This window comes from Miscanthus floridulus, chromosome 18 (assembly GCF_019320115.1).
Source record: "Miscanthus floridulus cultivar M001 chromosome 18, ASM1932011v1, whole genome shotgun sequence".
In the NCBI taxonomy this organism is placed as follows: Eukaryota; Viridiplantae; Streptophyta; class Magnoliopsida; order Poales; family Poaceae; genus Miscanthus; species Miscanthus floridulus.
Window position 1 is genome coordinate 30,101,133 of NC_089597.1, and position 18,320 is coordinate 30,119,452.

Consider the following 18,320-nt stretch of genomic DNA (forward strand, 5'->3'; position numbering starts at 1 on the left):
CGGTCTGTTCGCGGCGCGTTTCTCTCCTCCAGTCCTCCCACCGCCGTCTGCCTCCTCCGCACCTCCCTCCTCCCGGCACGGGCAGCGGCCAGCGGCCCCAGCGCGGACAGGGTGCGGGCACCGTCAACCCCGGCTGTCCCGCTAAGCCGTTAACCCGGACCCGCGTCGCCGGCCATGCACACGGCCCGTCTGGCGCGCGTCCGTACGACCCTTGCACCAACGAGATTTTCTCCTTCTTCCCCACGGGAGCAGAGAAGAGCACGCGCTCGGCACTGCCGATTCTCGCCAGGGGAAGAGCGGCCGGTGGCGATGGAGCCTGCCCAGGGCCCTCACGCACCCGCGCGACCACGAGCGCCGCCGGCTGTGCCCGCGCGGTTTGGCGGCGGCGGTAGCCCGTGAGGAGGAGACCGCTCGCGGGCGACCCCCGGACCTCCCTCCTCCCGCGCGCGGGCGGAGGCCCTAGCGGCCCCGACGCAAGCGGGGTGATCGTGCGGCGGCCCTGGCCACTCCGGTTCAGCCCATCCCGGTGTCGGATGAGGCCCCAGCGACCCTATCAGCTCTCGCCTGTAGTGCACGCCCAGGATCCCCTCGATCCGGTCGCTTCCGCTACCTCGGGAACTCGGCGGCTGCGCTTCCTCTCCCTCTTCTTGCCGGCCACCTTTCTCATTGTCTCCATGTCGGCCGCCGCCAGACCTTTGTCGAGACGACGCAGCATTGGGCCAGGGTGCGAGATGCCGAATCCATCAGTATGCGCTCGCCTTGAGCTCAGTCATTCCTCCATGGCTAGCCGCAAGTGATGTTGGCATGGATTGCGTCGACAATGGCGGTTGCTAAGTGGCGTCGTTCTCGGCTGGATGAACGCCGCCGTGATTTACGGCCGAAATCCATGGCGTCCGTACCTCGCTCTCCCGCAGCAATGGAACCACTCCCCTCCTCCAGGCAATGAGGCAACCGCCAGATTTGGCACTGATCCAAGCTGTGAAGGTGAGGCCCAGGCTTGCCTCCGTCCCATGCTGTGATTTATCCCTCTCCTCTCCTATTGCTTAGGATTATTCTCCTCATATGGACTTTATTGTAATGCTATTATAAAGCATTTGTATTCAAATATTTTCAGGAATGAGAAGGGAGACGAAATGATTAGTTAGCTCCTAGGTGTGCATTGATTGAGTGGGAGAGATTTCGTAGTTCTGAATTATGCAGTGCTCAGTGTTATCGTTCAGAAACGATTTCTAACCTTAAGCCCAAACATGCGTAATCTGAACCTGGTTTGGGATTTGTAATGGTATTTTTTGTTACGCTACCATTTTATCAAAATATAATTTGTACCAATGCTACATTTCATTCACTCTCGAAATTGTTTTTATTCACTATGCTATAAGATAAAACAGGAAAAATAAGAAAAGCGGCGTATGCAATAAGGTATTCTTTTCTATGCATTTGGCAGAGGAAATATTCAGGCTTTCAGCACATCTAAACTACCCTATAATTAATTGAGCAACTTTGTTAGTCTATGTTGCAGTAATCTCCTATCACAAGATCGAGTCTTTTTTTTATGGTTCTTGTTTCCAAATTTGTTTAATTGAGGCGTTCCTTTCCTCTCTTCAGGAAGAGTAGAAGGGACGAAAAGAAGACAGCGTTGCCAAGCAGCCGGCCCATGACAAGGTTAGGATGCGTGCTAGCTGTTCTTGCTCTCTGGCATTTCTCGGAGGCTTTGGTTTGATCGGGTATTGCTTCCATTGTTCATGAATTTTTTCGCCTGCTTGGCGAGCAGAGCGCAACCTGAATGTCAACCAATCAAAACTGATTCAGCACCTGGAGTTGATCAACGGAAAGAATCAGTCACGATGCCACCGTTGATATCGACGTGGAACTCTACAAGCTGGTCCACAATAGTGATAGTGACATCGACATTGTATTTGCACTTCTGAATTCTGATTATGCTCTTGCTCAGAAAAGTATGGGTTTACAAAGAAAATAAGGCAGTTCATTGTCTGACAATGCTTATCTTGTTCCTTTTTTGGTAGATAATCTCAAATCATAAATTTTGAGCTTTTAGATGAATATCTTGAATGTGCAGATGTTTTATATATAATGTGCTTATAAGAATGAACAAGTTCCTTGCAAAACTAAATAAATTAGACCAGAAACCTGTAAGGATCATTCAACTTCAGACAAGAATCTTAACTGCAGTATGGTATAATGTGGAAATGCACGCCTAACATTGATTAGTATCTTTTATGCACTACTTTAAGCAACTAATCCAAAGAAAAAAAATGTCAATATGTTTTCAATCGAGTGATACTGTCATAGCACATTAGTCCACCTCACAGCCTCGGTTGTCATGTGCAACACATTGGAAAGTTATGCTACGGCTACGCTAAAATTATCACTGACATGTCTTCTTTGGTTATCACGAGTTCTTCTGAATCGCTATACTATCTAGGCCTACCACGTATTCTGAACTTCCTTTTCTCTATTCAAGTTGATATAGTCATTATCCTTTCTTGAGAATGATTTCCTCAACCAGGCTATACACAATGTGTATGGAATCCGGTCCTGTTCACCTGCAGCAGCTGGCTGAAGTATCGCAGGCTGGTGCTGGCCCGACATAGGATCATCCGCGCGGCAATGCCGCACATGATTTCTAGTTCTGCCCTACATTGAATGAAAATAGATGCCTCTTGTATGAAATGGTCTTGCAATATCTTGATTAGTGTTTGTGAATTCCTAACTGAAGCTAATGCAAAATTTTAATCGCTAGCAAAATAAGTTTTTGCTAAGGATGTGTTTACTAATGTAAGCATTTTTTTGGCTCTTGCAGGGAGTAAAAAATTTGACGATGCTTGGATGAGTCTGTGCTACCATTTCTAATTTGATTTAATTTGTAATTCTGCAGGACGAGCAAAGTCTGCAATTATTGTGCTACCTTCTGGTGCTTCTATCAAATTTGGTAGCATTGCAGATTCAGTTTTGTGGACTTACTTCTCCAATCAAGAGCAACAGGTCAGGGTATGTGCGATTTCACTTTCCTTCTGTGCTCACTTATGCAGCTAAATATTTGTAGTGTAGGTTCTTTATAGATTATAAACGTTACCATGCTACTTCACATTGATGAATTTGCTTCCTTTTTGTTTTTTTTTTTCTATCTATATTCCCCTTTTCCCATCATAGATTAGGATTTTTCCATCCGATGCATGATAATATGCTCAGGATGTTTTCATACTTTCTTGCTATATGTTCTCTTCCAGTACGTGTAGGAGCGGATGTCTATTACAGGTGCACCACCTTCGTCTCATATGTGTCATGCTCATGGTCAGATTATTTTACAAAAGACGCATTCAGTATCCAATGATTTTTTCGCGCTGACATGACAAAAAAGGTGAAGTGCAGTTATTTATTCCTCAACTCTTGAAGATAGCAATAATTTGTACTAAATTTACCTATTGTTACTTCGTAAATGGTTGACTTTCTACGATCCTTCCAGATCATCCTACCTTACTAGCTTACTAGCAATAATTTGTACTGAATTAGCTCTATGCTGAGGTTATTCTTTTTTTCTATAAAAAAACACCACTGATTAGTACTTCATCGTTGTTTACAGCTGTTTGCTGATGCATGGGTAAAGACAGCATATGATAACTGGATATATGTCATTCGATATGATGGCAAAGGTCTATTGACACAGACTGCTCTTTCCTTCCCTGTCCCTATTTTTTCTTAGAAAAATAAGCGCTACTTACCAACTTCTGTGAGTCTGTTCTTCTTCTTCCTCCCTCAACTTGCTTTGCCTTTGTACGGTCCCCTACAAAAACTCCCCTCTACTTCCTTTTGCCACATCATGCCTCTAATCCTTTGACTTCCTTTTCTTTATGTATGGATTGATTTTGCTTATGCATATGATTCATGTTGTGCCAGTAAAATCTGAACATGTGTCTAATTTATATGATTTTTATACATTTGCGTTGACTTTAATCTATTCGTGTGTTTTTCAGTTTTCCTTATATTAGTTTGCTCCCTTAACACAGGAGTAATTACTTTTTGCTTCCTCAGCTAGCATGCCATTGTAAGTGTTACAAATTAGTTAGCTTGCGATAAATTACTCACATTGGGGACCCGAAAGAAAATTGTTGGGGCGTAATCCTCTTAGCGACGCGCCATATCGGAACCCGGGTATGGTGTTAAATGGGCAAGGGCCGGGTCGGCACCCCCTTGGTGACGCGCCGTGTCGTGATCTGGGCATGGTGTGAAGTGAGCAAGGATCGGGTTGTCGCTTCCTTAGTGGCGCGCTACATCGGCGCCCGGGTGTAGTGAAAAATGAGCAAGAGTCTTCACATCTGAGTCGATGGGTGCGAAGGGTAAGGAAGCTAGTCGAACCAACTAGGATCCGTTTAGGTAGTTGGAATGTAGGGTCGCTTACAGGTAAGTTAAGAGAATTAGTTGATACCGCGACTAGGAGGCGTGTAAATATATTATGCGTTCAAGAGACTAAATGAAAGGATTAGAAGGCGAAGGAGGTAGACAATACAGGTTTCAAGCTTTGGTACACATGGACTATCACGAATAGAAATGGAGTAGGAGTTTTGATTGATAAGAGCCTCAAGAATGGTGTGGTGGGAGTAAGAAGGCAAGGAGATAGGATTATCTTAGTCAAGCTTGTCGTTGGTGATATGGTCTTGAACGTAATTAGTACGTATGCCCTCTAAGTAGGCCTCGACGAGAGTACTAAGAGACAGTTCTGGGAAGACTTAGATGGTCTGATTAGAGTTGTACCTAGTAGTGAGAAGCTTTTTATAGGAGATCTTAATGGGCATGTAGGTACTACAAGCGCAGGTTTTGAGGCAGCTCATGGAGGTTTTGGTTATGGTAGTAGGAATCAGGAGGGGGAGGAAGTTCTAGACTTCGCAGTAGCTTTTGACCTGATGATAGCCAACACTTTCTTTAGAAAGAGTGAATCTCATCTAGTGACCTTCAGTAGCGGACAACACTTTAGCCAGATTGACTTTGTCCTCGCAAGAAGAAAGGACAAACAAGCATGCTTGGGTTGCAAGGTGATACCAGGGGAGTGTGTTGTTTCTCAACATAAGCTTTTGGTGGCAGACTTTCGTTTTCAGGTGCGTGCCCGTAGGGATAAACAAGCTAAGATTGAAAGAACAAAGTGGTGAAAATTGAAAGGGGAGACGTCAGAGGTATTCAGGAAAAGGGTTATCAAATAGGGCTCTTGGAAGGAAGAAGAGGACATAAACAACATGTGGGAGAAGATGGTAACCAACATTCGGAAGGTGGCCTCAGAGGTGTGTGGAGTAACCAAAGGAAGTGGAGGCGAGGCTAAAGATACTTGGTGGTGGAACGAGGAAGTCCAAAGGGCTATTAAGGAGAAGAAATAATGTTATAGACGCTTGTACCATGACAGGAGTGTGGACAACATAGAGAAGTACAAGATGGCAAAGAAGACTGCAAAGCGAGTTGTAAGTGTGGCAAAGGGTAGAGCGTACGAGGATCTTTACCAACATTTGAGTATGAAGGAAGGAGAGAATGACATTTATAGAATGGTTAGAGTTCGTGAGAGAAAGACAAGGGACTTCAACCAAGTTAAGTGCATTAAGGATGAAAGGGAGCATCTCTTGGTGAAGGAGGATGAGATCCGATATCGATAGCAAGAGTATTTTGACAAATTGTTCAATGGTGAGAATATGGACACAACCTTCAGTTGGATGACTCTTTTGATGACACCAATAAGCGCTTTGTGCGGAGAATCCAAGAATCTGATGTCAGAGAGGCGTTGAAAAGGATGAAAGGAGGTAAGGCGATGGGACCGGATGGTATCCCAATTGAGGTGTGGAGATGCCTCGAGGACATAGCTATAGTATGGCTAACCAAGCTGTTCAACCATATTTTTCGATCGAACAAGATGCCTGATGAGTGGAGGAGAAGTATATTGGTACCGATCTACAAGAATAAAGGGGATATTCAAAGTTGTACTAATTATCGGGGAATTAAGTTGATGAGCCATACTATGAAGCTATGGGAGAGAGTTGTCGAGCATCGCTTGAGAGCAATAACGCGTGTCTCTATGAACCAATTTGGTTTCATGCCTGGAAGGTCAACCATGAAAGCCATTTTCTTAATAAGACAAGTTATGGAGCGGTATAGGGAGAAGAAGAAGAACCTACACATGGTTTTTATTGACTTGGAGAAGGCTTATGATAAAATACCAAGGAATGTTATGTGGTGGGCTTTGGACAAACATAAAGTCCTAACGAAGTACGTTGGGCTCATTAAGGACATGTACAATAATGTTGTGACTAGAGTTCGAATAAGTGATGGAGACACGGATGACTTTCCGATTAGGATGAGACTACATCAAGGGTCAGCTTTGAGCCCTTATTTGTTTGTCTTAGTGATAGATGAGGTCACAAGGGACATACAAGGGGACATCCCTTGATGTATGCTTTTCACGGACGATATAGTGCTAGTTGATGAAAGCCGGACAGGAGTGAATCAGAAACTGGAGTTATGGCGGGAGATTTTGGAGTCCAAAGGTTTTAGACTCAGTAGAACTAAAACAGAGTATATGAGATGTGACTTCGGCACTACTACTCGGGAGGAGGAAGATATTAGTTTGGAAGGTCAAGTAGTGCCTAGGAAGGATACCTTTCGATATTTAGTATCAATGCTATAGAGAGACGGGGATATTGATGAAGATGTTAGCCATAGAATCAAAGTAGGGTGGATGAAGTGGCGGCAAGCATCTGGTGTTCTATGTGACAAAAGGGTACCACAGAAGCTAAAAGGCAAGTTTTATAGGATGGCGATTAGACCTGCTATGTTGCATGGTGCAGAATGTTGGCCTACGAAAATACGACATGTTTAACAGATAAGTGTCGCGGAAATGCGTATGTTGCGTTGGATTTGCGGTCATACAAAAAGGGATCGAGTTCGGAACGATGATATACGTGATAGATTAGGGATAGCACCAATTGAAGAAAAGCTTGTCCAACACCGGTTGAGATGGTTTGAACATATCCGACGGAGACCTCCAGAGGCACCGGTACGTAGTGGAATCCTAAGCCAGGATAGTAACGTGAAGAGAGGCAGAGGAAGACCGAAGTTGACTTGGTTAGAGGCAATAAAAGGAGACTTGAAATGATGGAATATACCCAAAGACTTAGCCTTAGATAGGAGTGCTTGGAAGACAGCTATTCACGTGCCTGAACCTTGATTGCTTCTGCTGGGTTTCAACTCTAGCCTACTCCAACTTGTTTGGGACTTAAAGGCTTTGTTGTTGTTGTTGCTGCGATAAATTACTCACATTATCCATGGTTTGTAGTTTTAAGTAAGCACTTCTATATATTTATGCCTAAATTCGTTCATGTACAATATGTCCATTAACTATTAATAATGGAGGCACATCATCTCTTACGGCCCCTGTCTCAAATTGTGGACCACACAGATTATGACAAATAACACATTTTTTAATTTCGGTACCTCAGGTCTTAATGGGATAGGTCCAGCTACAGACCTAAGTTATTGATTTAACCATGTTTATCTTTATCACCATTGATTGTTGCCCTTTGATCCATCGTACGTGTCTAAAAAATGCTGATGATGAATGGGAACTTGACAATTTTCATACTGATACATACTTGCTACTATATTTTCAAAGGTTTCTTTTAGCGCTCTGATTTCTATAAATGAATTCTCTTTCATACAGCTAGCCACCTCGTTTTACAGCTTACAGCATCTATCATCTTGGCTTCCGTAAATGTTGCCATTTTAAAGGGTCAAACCTCTTGCTGAGAAATTGTTGATGTGTATCTTTTATGATCTGAGGGACTGCAATTTGTTTTCAATGGTTTCAGACTTATCTACATAGCCCATTTCAATAATTTTAGGTATAATACGCCTTTCCTAATATGTAGTGAGGTCTGTCCTGAGGAATTCAATATTCACTGGTGATACGCAGCGGCAACTGAATAGTTGGAGAAAGAGTATCTGCACTGAAGGATCGCCTTTCTTGGTTCACAGATATTTTGATTGCCAGTTTAATTCTAAGGTATAGCTGCATGTGTGCTCCTGAACAGAACATGTTATTACACACTGAACAGAACCAGCATAAATTGAAACACTCTCTCTTGCTCCCTCATTTTTACACTCAACAAAATAGCTACCCCACAATTTCTCCATTTATACAGATCTATTTGCCATGTGTTCAAGAACTTATCACACACATGAAATCGACATCTTTATGATAGAGGGAGTGATGCCATAGAACAAGACGTCCGCTTAACCATTTTGCCCCACACGCAAAATTTTATTTTGCACTCAACCCTCTGTATGTAGCAACGGCGTCTGGAAAAAAAACACCTCAACCTGTTTAGAACCTTGGTCGCTCGACTTGGTGTTTGTATATTATATAGCTACGTCAAATTTACTTACGGCACTATGTCCGTGTAGTGTCAGTAGCTACATACCTGTCTACCACCCAATATGTAAAATATAGTTCAAGCACCTCCTTAGCATATAATTGTTAAGTGCCTCATATTTATGGACAATCCTATAGGATAATGAATCATGTATTGTTGCCATGTTTGATCTGCCTATGGTTTAGTACTGATGTAAAAAGGTATTTGTCAGGTTAGAAAGCCACTGGACGAAGGGCGGGCCTAGTGCAAGCGGTAGAGTCTTACTGCCTATGACCGGAAGGTCCCGGGTTCGAGTCGCGGTCTCCTCGCATTGCACAGGCGAGGGTAAGACTTGTCACTGACACCCTTCCCCAGACCCCGCACAGAGCGGGAGCTCTTTGCACTGAGTACGTCATTTTTTTTAGAAAGCCACTGGACAATATCAACGATAGCCTCAAGGTTGCTGGTGTTACGTCCTTGGATTCAGTTCAAAGAGTAAGTCATGATCTAGAGTTTACCAGATGATGGAAACTGCATTTGATTACTGAAAGCAGTTGCCATTCCATTGCGAGTGCCATCAATTTGATTGATGCCTATTTGGGGAACTTATGAATTTTCCTTCAAATTTGTAGAATGTCGGACAAGCATGGAGGCTACTGAACATTGGGAGGAACTTCTTGCTGCTATTGCTGAATCAAGAAGACCAAATGGAGAAGAGTTATTGAATAAGTTGCCTTTTCGACCTCACAAGCTTCAATGAATTATTGACGATAGACAGCCTCTCCAGCATGTTGGAACGTGAGTAACCTTTACTCCTTGAAGCAAAACTGCCATGTTCTTTTTGACGCCAGTGTTATGTAAACCAGCAATAATTCTGAAACCTATTCTGGACGGCAAATGTGAAATTTCTTGTCACAAAGTTGTGTCTATCAAGATATAGGTGATATCTTTACTCGTAAATTATTTTTCTTAGATGTCCAGTTATGAATGGCCACAGCACAATGAGTAAAAAAAGGCACTATTATTAATTGTGCTGCAGATAGTGGCTTTCTTTGCTACATGTTGTGGACCATTTTTCTTATTAAAATGTTGATTCATTACTGTTTATTCAGTTATTTAAGAAAGCACAAAGAATTATCTGAGTTTGTAGGAAATTGTCCCCTTTTTGTGATCCGCTATAGCCTGCTGGACAACTAGATGTTAAGTGTACAACGCCCTATCTTGCCTTCCATTATTTACATCTAGCATTTTATATTTTGCTTCCAAGCTAAATTCTGTTTTTTTACCACACAAGAACCCTTCTTCTGTGGATGAATGCTTCCAGTTTATTATGACACCCATAGGCCTACCCATGGCCTATGTCCATCACATGTGCTACGGTTGATTGATTTAGAACAATTTATGAATCCTCTGCTCATAATAGATAGCCTTCCCATTTGCGTTCGGTTCCTGCAAGTTGTTACATATAGTCCCAATTCCAGCTTATGCCAAAAACCATGTCGTCTGCCGCTACTGCTGCCAACCTATTTGCCACACAGTGTGCAAGTCAATTGTCTAGGCTTATCCGATCGTATAAAGGTTTGTTATCAAATTCTACAGGTTTTTCTTCGCTCAATCCCATGGAGTGTCTCAGTTTACATATACCTCATGTTCCATTTGAACATTTGCCTCATTGGTTTCAACAAGATGACTCAACATTTTCGCGACTTTACATAGCTCAACTTTAATACAGTCCTCTCCATGCATTAGAATTTAGAAATAATTCAATGCTCCAAATTTGTAAAGGACGTAGCAATATAACTCCATTATCGCGCCTTTACATGGCTCAACTTTAGTACAATCGTCTCCACGTATTAGAAATAATTCAGTGCTCAAAATTTGTAAAATACGTTTCTTAGCCTAATTTAAGTCCCTACATCTTTTAAAGCATGAACTCAAGACAGGTAGTCCAACGCAAAGAGTTGGCTAGATGTCTATCAGATGGATTTTCCAGTAACCTCCCTGCTACTTCATAGTTTAATTAGAAAGGGTGACATACATGATGCAGCACGTAAATAAAAAGTCGTCATCATGTGTGGCACTGCACACCTAGATAGCTGTTTCAACAATTTTTACATATATGAAACCCTCTTTATGAAGCTTTAGATGTCCTACTGTGCTGATAAATTTAGCACCTTCATTCTATGCTCAGGTACAAAACAACATAACGGCTTCATCATTTTGTGCCATGGACAACCCTGTTTCGGAACGGCTGTAAAACTTGCTACTAGCAACAGTTCCTGGGGACAGGCACACCAGCCTCTTTAGTACCTTTTACATGCTATTGTCCCTTTGCCCATATTTAGTTCCACTCCAAATTCTCAAAAAGTGCTACAGTACCTATCACATCAAATGTTTATGGCCCGTGCACGTAGCATTAAATGTAGACGAAAAAAAAACTAATTACACAGTTTGGTGGGAAATTGCGAGACGAACGTTTTGAGCCTAATTAGTCCATGATTGAACACTAATTGCCAAATAAAAACGAAAGTGCTACAGTAGGCCCAAATTCCAACTTACTGAAACTAAACACTCGCTTTGTATATTACGTTATTGATGAACCTGTTCTCTCGTTTTACAAGCTATTGTCCCTCGTGTACTCGCATATGCCCGCGATGGCGCGCCCCCTGTACTAGGGAACAATGTTGCGGCTGTCCGGCGGCAGAAACAATAAAGTATGTCACCCCGTGACAGTTAGTGTGACCCCGCTGCTCTCCTCGGCCGGTATTAAAGTTGGCTGATAAGCTAGTTAAAATTGTTTTGTTGTGAGAGAAAAATAATGTAGATTCTAGATGATAAGTCAGCTCTAAGTCGGATCAGCGAGGCGTCGTAGCCGATCACTTTTTGGCACGTATATTCCACGTATTTCTTTTTTTTCAAGGCGGTGCACGTATTCTGCTGAGTTTCCCTTTTTTTTGTTTCCATAAATCTTCTCTTCTCCCCAGCCGATACGACACGCAATTTTTTATACCTTGTGACGTAGACAGGTATCGGGCGCGCGCACCAAGTCCTGTTGGACTAAACCTCTTCTCTCTTTTTAGGTGGTAATAGAAAGGCGAAAAATCAGATGGAGTAGCTATCGTGCAGAGCTTTAAGTTGCGTTTGCGGGGTTCTACATTCTCGTAAATAAAAAGGTTTTAGATCTAGATTTCCTTCAAAAATATTTCTCTGATCGATTATATAATCTTGTGAAACTATTTGGCTAGCGCGTTGAATTCTTAACATTAGAACTAAAATCAGAAGGAACCAAGTTTTAAGTATTCCTCTGGACTACTAAAAAACGAAAATCGGTTCCAAATAATTCTCTCTGAAACGTTTCTCTCTTTATAGCTTTTGACGATGATCCTAGTGCTACCAAGAGTATGAAATGTTTCTCACTATCAAACACATGATCTTGGGGCTTGTGGCTTGGACACCCGTTGCAAGTACGATCGAGTTAAGTTCTATGCTAGCCCCTTAAGAGCTTGCCACGTAATAGAATTGTACACGCCCTTAGGGCACCCCTTATGGTGACTTATGAAGTAGTTCTAATAAGCATATAATATCTCATATATAGAGGAGAAAAGATATCTTTTAATTCGTCTCATGCACTTATACCAAGATCATATGAGATTGTCATGTGGCACTATTTCATATTACGAGTTATGGGCTAAAAAATAATATTACTGGAGATATTCTTAGCTTTAGTAAGCCCTTATCCAGGTCAGCCTCTATACACCACTGGCCATTCGTTACCTTCCCCGCCATAATGCGATGGACGAATGGGAAGAGTGAGACAGAAAACAGATAACGACCGATCAAAAAGAAAACAGAACGCGACGACGACTGGAGAATTTCCGTTCGCATGGACCAGACAGAAACGCAGCGGGCCGATCAGCTTCTTCCACGGCCTTGAACAGTTTTTTTTTTTTTTTGAACGGGCACGCGGTACGCCGCAACAAAGCGGATAGACGTTCTGACAATTGCGTGGTCCAGCTTCCAGCGCTCGTCGGCCCAGTTAGGTTGAAAACGGACCGAAAAAATCCCATTCCGACCCGTTCCGTTTTCTATTTTGTTTCGTCCGTTTCGTATTTGTGGATCCCGTTTATAGAAACAGGAAAGAGGTTTTTCCGTCCGTTTCCGTGAGATCCTGTTTTTATCCAGAATTGATCCGTATTTATTCCCGTTTTTTCATCCCGTTTTCAATATATGTCTAGAAATTGATATGTTCATAAACTTACTAATCATAAATTATGCATGTTAACACATGGTATATGTCGGTGTTTTGGACCGGCGGCCCTCAACCAACTAGTGAAAATGTACTGCGTGCCCCTAATCCCAGATGGTGATGCAAAGAGACACAAGGTTTATACTGGTTCAGGCGATAGGTGCCCTACGTCTAGTCTGAGAGATCGATCTTGTATTCCTTGCACCGAGGTGCTTGTAGTCGGGGGTTACAAGCAGGGCGAGAGAGAGAATTAGTCCCAGGTCTCTGCGTGGAGCGATGTGACTTGCTTGAGACGTTGATCTCAGGCCGCGGGGAAACGTGTGTGTGACAGAGTGTTGCTTGCGTGTGAGTGAGTGAGTTCGTCTGTTCTTCTTCCTATGCGTGTTTATCTATCTCGTGAGCTCGTCTATACCTGAGTGTCTGTGAGCGTCAGGGTCAGTCTGTCCTCTCCTAGAAACGGCCCCGATCCCTCCCTTTTATAGTTGAAGGGGGGACAGGGGTGATACATGTGTTAGCTACGTGGCGTCGTGCGAACAGAGGCGGCATGTCCGAGCCCTGTAGCCTGTTACTGTGGCGGCATGGTCGATGGAGTGGTCCAGCCCTTGGAGTGCTGAAGCAACGCGCCGGTCACGTCCGATCCTGTGCGACGTGGGAGCTCCAGTGATAGCTTGACGCAGGACCTGGCGAGCGACGTGCCGGTCGCTGTATGTTGACCGCGTGAAGAGCCGAGGCTCAGTTGGTGCCGAGGCCGAGCCATCGTGGGGGGCTCAGCGGGCACGAATCCCGAGGTTGCCAAGACCCTGAAGTAGATTGCCGAGGCGTGGAGGGAGCAGTTGGTCCTGTACACTGATTCCGAGGCTATAGTGACCCGGACTGGACTCCCCACGCCGCGTTGTTCCTGGAGCAGGGGTTAGGTAGCACAGTGCAGTGCGGGCGCCGGTCGTGGGCACAGTATCGAGCACAGCGGCCGATAGCCCCTGCCCTGTCCTGTCCTGTCCTGTCCCGGACGGTATGGTGCCGATGTGACTTCCTGTCTCGTCGGCTGCTCTGCTGTGTCGAGCCGTCGTCCATCTGATGTTGCGGGAGTGGTTGGTCGCATTAATTAGACGCGACGCTCTATTGTGGAGATCGGTCAAGGCAGAGGCGACGAGGTTATTGCCGAGCCGACTTCGAGCGAGACGGAGAATCGGCATCTCGTCCGAGGCTGTACGCGCGGGGCCTCTAGAGAGACGGAGAATCGGTTCCCCATCCGAGGCCTTTCGTGCGAGGCCTCGAGCGAGGCGAAAAATCGGTAGGCCGTCCGAGGCCCCTCGTGCGAGGCCTCGAACGAGGCGGAGATTCAGTGGGCTCGGACAAGGCCGGGGGTTAGCCAATAGTTGTCTCTTGGCTCTAATTCTGACAGGGTCTAAGCGATTTTTTCGGTTTTTGCTTAGGGGACCCCTTCTTATGGTACCCGACAGTAGCCCCCGAGCCTTAGGGAGAGTGTGAGCGCTCTCCTTGAGGTTTTGATGAGACTCGGCTCGTAGCAGCTCCTGGTGGGATGGTGTTTCTTACTCGAGGCCTCGGTGGGTGCGCGCATGCGCACCCGCTGGGTGTAGCCCTCGAGGCCCTGGAGGAGTGGATTTATTCCTCCAGGGGCTTTCCTTACGTCGTGCGAGGGGTTTATTGCATTTGCCGAGCCCATGAGTGCGAGTTCGAGTCGCTGGGCCTCGGTTCGATTGCAGGAAGAGCCCCCGAGCCTTTGCGTGGAGCAAGAGGTCGATCAGGAGTTTCCCTGTCTTTTTTGTGCAGCCCTCACGCATCCTTTTCGTTCGGAATGAGGGGTGGACGGTGCCATGCTACCCTCGGTGGGCGCGAGCAGTGACACCTCCGTTGAGCTGTTATCGAGTAAGTCCGAGTGGAGGCCCGTGCCCTATTTGATAGGGGTCGGCTAGCGGTCCAGAGACGCACTCCAAGAGTACTAGAGGGCTTCTCTAGTGGGTGCCAGGGCCGTTCGATGGGCCCCGGTGGCTCGGTGCCTCCCTACGATGAGATCTCATTCAGAGACCTCCCTGCCGGTCTCAGACACGACTTAGGGCGTCTCGAGCGATCGTTTGCTCAGGCCTTGGCCATGCACAGGCTCGCCTATAGTTGTCCCTGACTCTGCTACCCTGGGGCGGCTGTCGAAACCCTCGGGGGCCCAGCCTTCGAACCCCTGGACCGTAACGGGCTCGGTGCCCTTTATCGTGTTTTTTCCTACGAGTTCGGGTTGCTTGTCTTTGACCTAGTTGCAGGAAGAGCCCCCGAGCCTCTGCATGGAGCGAGAGGGCGATCAAGGGTTCCCCTGGCTTTTTGTGTGACCCTGCGCGTCCTTTTCGTTCGGACGGAAGGGTTGTTTGCCGAGCCCTCGTGTGCGAGCCTGAGTCGCTGGGTCTCGGCAAGTTTGTAGGAAGAGCCCCCTAGCCTCTGCACGGAGCAAGAGGGCCGTTCGGGGTTCCCCTGGCTTTTTGTGCGACCCTCGCGCATCCTTTTCATTCGGAAGGAGGGGTTGTTTGCCGAGCCCTCGCGTGCGAGCCTGGGTCACTAGGTCTCGGTAAGTTTACAGGAAGAGCCCCCTAGCCTCTGCATGGAGCGAGAGGGTCATCAGGGGTTCCCCTGGCTTTTTATGCGACCCTCACGCATCCTTTTCATTCGGAAGGAGGGGTTGTTTGCCGAGCCCTCGCGTGCGAGCCTGGGTCGCTGGATCTCAGCAAGTTTGTAGGAAGAGCCCCCTAGCCTCTGCATGGAGCGAGAGGGCCGTCAGGGGTTCCCCTGGCTTTTTGTGCGACCCTCGCACATCCTTTTCATTCAAAAGGAGGGGTGGAATATGCCAGGCTACCCTCAGTGGGCGCGAGCGGTGACACTTTCGGTGAGCTGTTATCGGGTAAGTCTGAGTGGAGGCCCATGCCCCATTCGATAGGGGTCGGCTAGCGGTCCAGAGACACACTCCAAGAGTACCAGAGGGCTTTTCTAGTGGGTGCCGGGGCCGTTCGATGGACCCCGGTGGCTCGGTGCCTCCCTACGGTGGGATCCCATTCGGAGACCTCCCTGCCGGTCTCGGACACGACTTAGGGCATCCTAAGCATTTCGCTTGCTTGGGCCTCGGCCCCGTATGGGCTCGCCCGTAGTCGTCCCTGACTTTGTTGCCCTGGGGCGACTGTTGAAACCCTCGGGGGCCCAGCCTTCGAACCCCTAGACCGTAACAGGCTCGGTGCCTAGTTCCTTCGTCTGAAAGGAATCGGGTGGGGGATATTCCCCCCCCCCTATCGGCTTGACAATGGCAGGCATGCCTTTTGAGGCGATTTTCTCAGGGAGGCAGAACAGCGCCTGCCGCTGCTGCGGTCGGACGCAACGCTCTGTCAGTGGATGGAACATAACTGTTCACACGATTAATAAGGAAAAGGTGGGTGTGTGGGCAGTTAAATCGGATCTAGATTAACTATGCCGGATCTGAGGGAAACTTCTCTGATTTCATCGCCCGTCTGTTTCGCCCCCTTCCTGCATAAATATGTGATGAGCCTCGCCCCTCTCCTCCTTACCTTGCCTACATTCGCCTTTGCCACCCTTGAGCCGTTGCTAGGAACAGAGAGCACCGGGGAGAAGAAGGGAGAAGGGCGAGGCAGAGAGAGAGAGGCTTACCGCCGTAGTTGCATTCTCCACTGCACTCATGGCTGGCACTGTTGTCATTGAGGCGGATGCTTGGGGTCAGTCCGACGTATCCATGGAGACGCTCCAGTCGCTTGTCAACGACGGCCTTCTCCATTCGGTTACTGACCCCAACAGGTCGGAGTGGATTCGATTGATAGGACGAGCCTTGATCCACTTGGAGAGCTTATTGATTGCTACCAGCAGATGGGTGAAGCCCCCGGGGGCCTTCTACAGAGGCCCAACCATGTCGAGCCCCCACACGGCAAACGGCCATGTGATGGGGATGGTTTGGAGAGCTTGGGCCGGGAGATGCGTCTGCCGCGCATAGTACTGGCATCCCTCGTAGGAGCGTACTAGCTTGGTGGCGTCAGCAACAGCCGTTGGCCAGTAGAACCCTTGGCGAAAAGCATTTCTGACGAGCGTCCAAGGCGCTGCATGGTGCCCGCAGGCTCCCACGTGCAAGTCCCAAAGTAGGGCTCGACCTGCCTAGGTAGTGATGCATCGTTGGAGGACGCCAGATGGGCTTCGCATGTACAATTCGCCGTCGTTGAGAACGTAAGTCTTGGCACACCGAGCAAGCCGTCGGGCTTCGGTCCTATCAGCGGGAAGCTCTCCTTGGATGAGGCAGTCAAGGAATGGGACTCACTAGTCCGTGCCCTGGTTGGCCTCGGGAGGCTCCGTGTTGACTTCCATGACCTAGGGCTCGGCCGAAGGAGTCTCGGTGATAGAGGGGGCCTCGACCGCTGGGCCCTCTTTCGCCACCGAGGCACAGTCGATGGAAGGTTTATGGAGGTCTCTGGCAAAGACGTTCGGGGGGACCGGGGCCCGCGCCGACGCCATCTTTGCCAGTTCATCCACGGCCTCGTTGAATTTACACGCGATGTGGTTGAGTTCGAGACCGTCGAACTGGTCTTCAAGGTGACGTACCAGCTTGCAGTATGCCTCCATTTTGAGGTCATGGCAGTTCGACTCCTTCATCACTTGATCGACAACGAGCTGTGAATCGCCCCGTACGTCGAGATGCTGTACTCCAAGTTCGATGGCGATCTACAAGCCGTTGACGAGGGCTTCGTACTCGGCTGCGTTGTTGGAGGCGGCGAAGTGGAGCCAAATCATGTAGCGCATGTGTACTCCGAGGGGTGAGATGAAGAGCAGACCCGCGCCCACCCTGATCTTCATCAGGGACCTGTCGAAGTACATGGTCTAGCATTCTGCCTGGACTTGAGCAGGTGGCAGTTGGGTGTTGGTCCACTCTGCCATGAAATCAGCCAAGACCTGAGATTTAATTGCTTTCCAAGGTGCAAAGGATAGAGCCTCCCCCATGAGTTCGATGGCCCACTTGGCTATCCTACCCGAGGCCTCCCGGTTATGGATTATCTCTCCCAGGGGGAAAGACGATACCACGGTCACCTGGTGGGACTCGAAGTAGTGACGCAGCTTGCGTCGAGCCAAGACCATGGCGTAGATCAGTTTTTGGATGTGGGGGTAGCGTGTTTTGGTCTCGAAGAGCACTTTGCTGATGAAGTAAACAGATCGTTGGATGGGTAGAGCATTCCCCTCTTCCTGTCTCTCGACCACTATGGCCGCGCTGACCACTTGGGTCGTTGCGGTGACGTAGAGTAAGAGGGCCTCACCCTTGGCCAGCGGTACTAGGACGGGAGGATTGGTGAGCAATGCCTTGAGTTTGCCGAGGCCTCGGGGGTCCAAGAAAAATGTTCCGATTTCCTCAAGAGGCGGTACAGAGGCAAGCCTTTTTTGCCAAGGCGCGAGATGAAGCGGCTCAGGGCCGCAAGGCATCCCATAACCCTCTGTATTCCCTTGAGGTCTCGGATCATCCCCATGTTGGTCATGGCCGAGACCTTCTCCGGGTTGGCTTCGATGCCGTGTTCTGAGACTATAAATCCTAAGAGCATGCCTTGGGGGACCCCGAAGACACACTTCTCAGGGTTGAGCTTGATGCCCTTTTCCCTGAGGCATCTAAAGGCTATTTCCAAGTCGCTGACAAG

General features: G+C 47.4%; 1 protein-coding gene across 23 annotated transcripts; it reads left to right on the plus strand.

Annotated features, from left to right (window-relative positions):
* Positions 1-3: 3 nt before the first annotated feature.
* Positions 4-10,731, plus strand: LOC136520521 (uncharacterized). Of its 23 annotated transcripts, none has more exons than XR_010775260.1 (9): positions 4-984; positions 1,606-1,662; positions 1,772-1,955; positions 2,822-3,379; positions 3,602-3,671; positions 7,920-8,053; positions 8,635-8,897; positions 9,035-9,200; positions 10,594-10,731. XR_010775260.1 is itself a non-coding variant. In XM_066514070.1 (7 exons), exons 4-7 carry the CDS (start codon positions 3,368-3,370, stop codon positions 9,125-9,127), a joined length of 309 nt encoding a protein of 102 aa, XP_066370167.1. In that variant the 5' UTR covers positions 4-984; positions 1,606-1,662; positions 1,772-1,955; positions 2,822-3,367; the 3' UTR covers positions 9,128-9,876. The 23 variants fall into 23 exon arrangements, 1 of the variants encoding a protein (XP_066370167.1); XR_010775258.1 differs by lacking the exon at positions 8,635-8,897 and having other exon boundaries at positions 2,822-3,009; positions 3,318-3,379; XR_010775268.1 differs by having other exon boundaries at positions 2,822-3,009.
* The last annotated feature ends 7,589 nt before the right edge of the window (positions 10,732-18,320 follow it).

What these genes read in the sequence shown, in the direction of transcription:
- LOC136520521 (XM_066514070.1), top strand. An exon ending in CATTCGATATGATGGCAAAG is followed by an intron (nt 3,672 to 7,919) that starts GTCTATTGACAC and finishes CCTAATATGTAG; the next exon opens with TGAGGTCTGTCCTGAGGAAT. An exon ending in ATTGCCAGTTTAATTCTAAG is followed by an intron (nt 8,054 to 9,034) that starts GTATAGCTGCAT and finishes TCAAATTTGTAG; the next exon opens with AATGTCGGACAAGCATGGAG.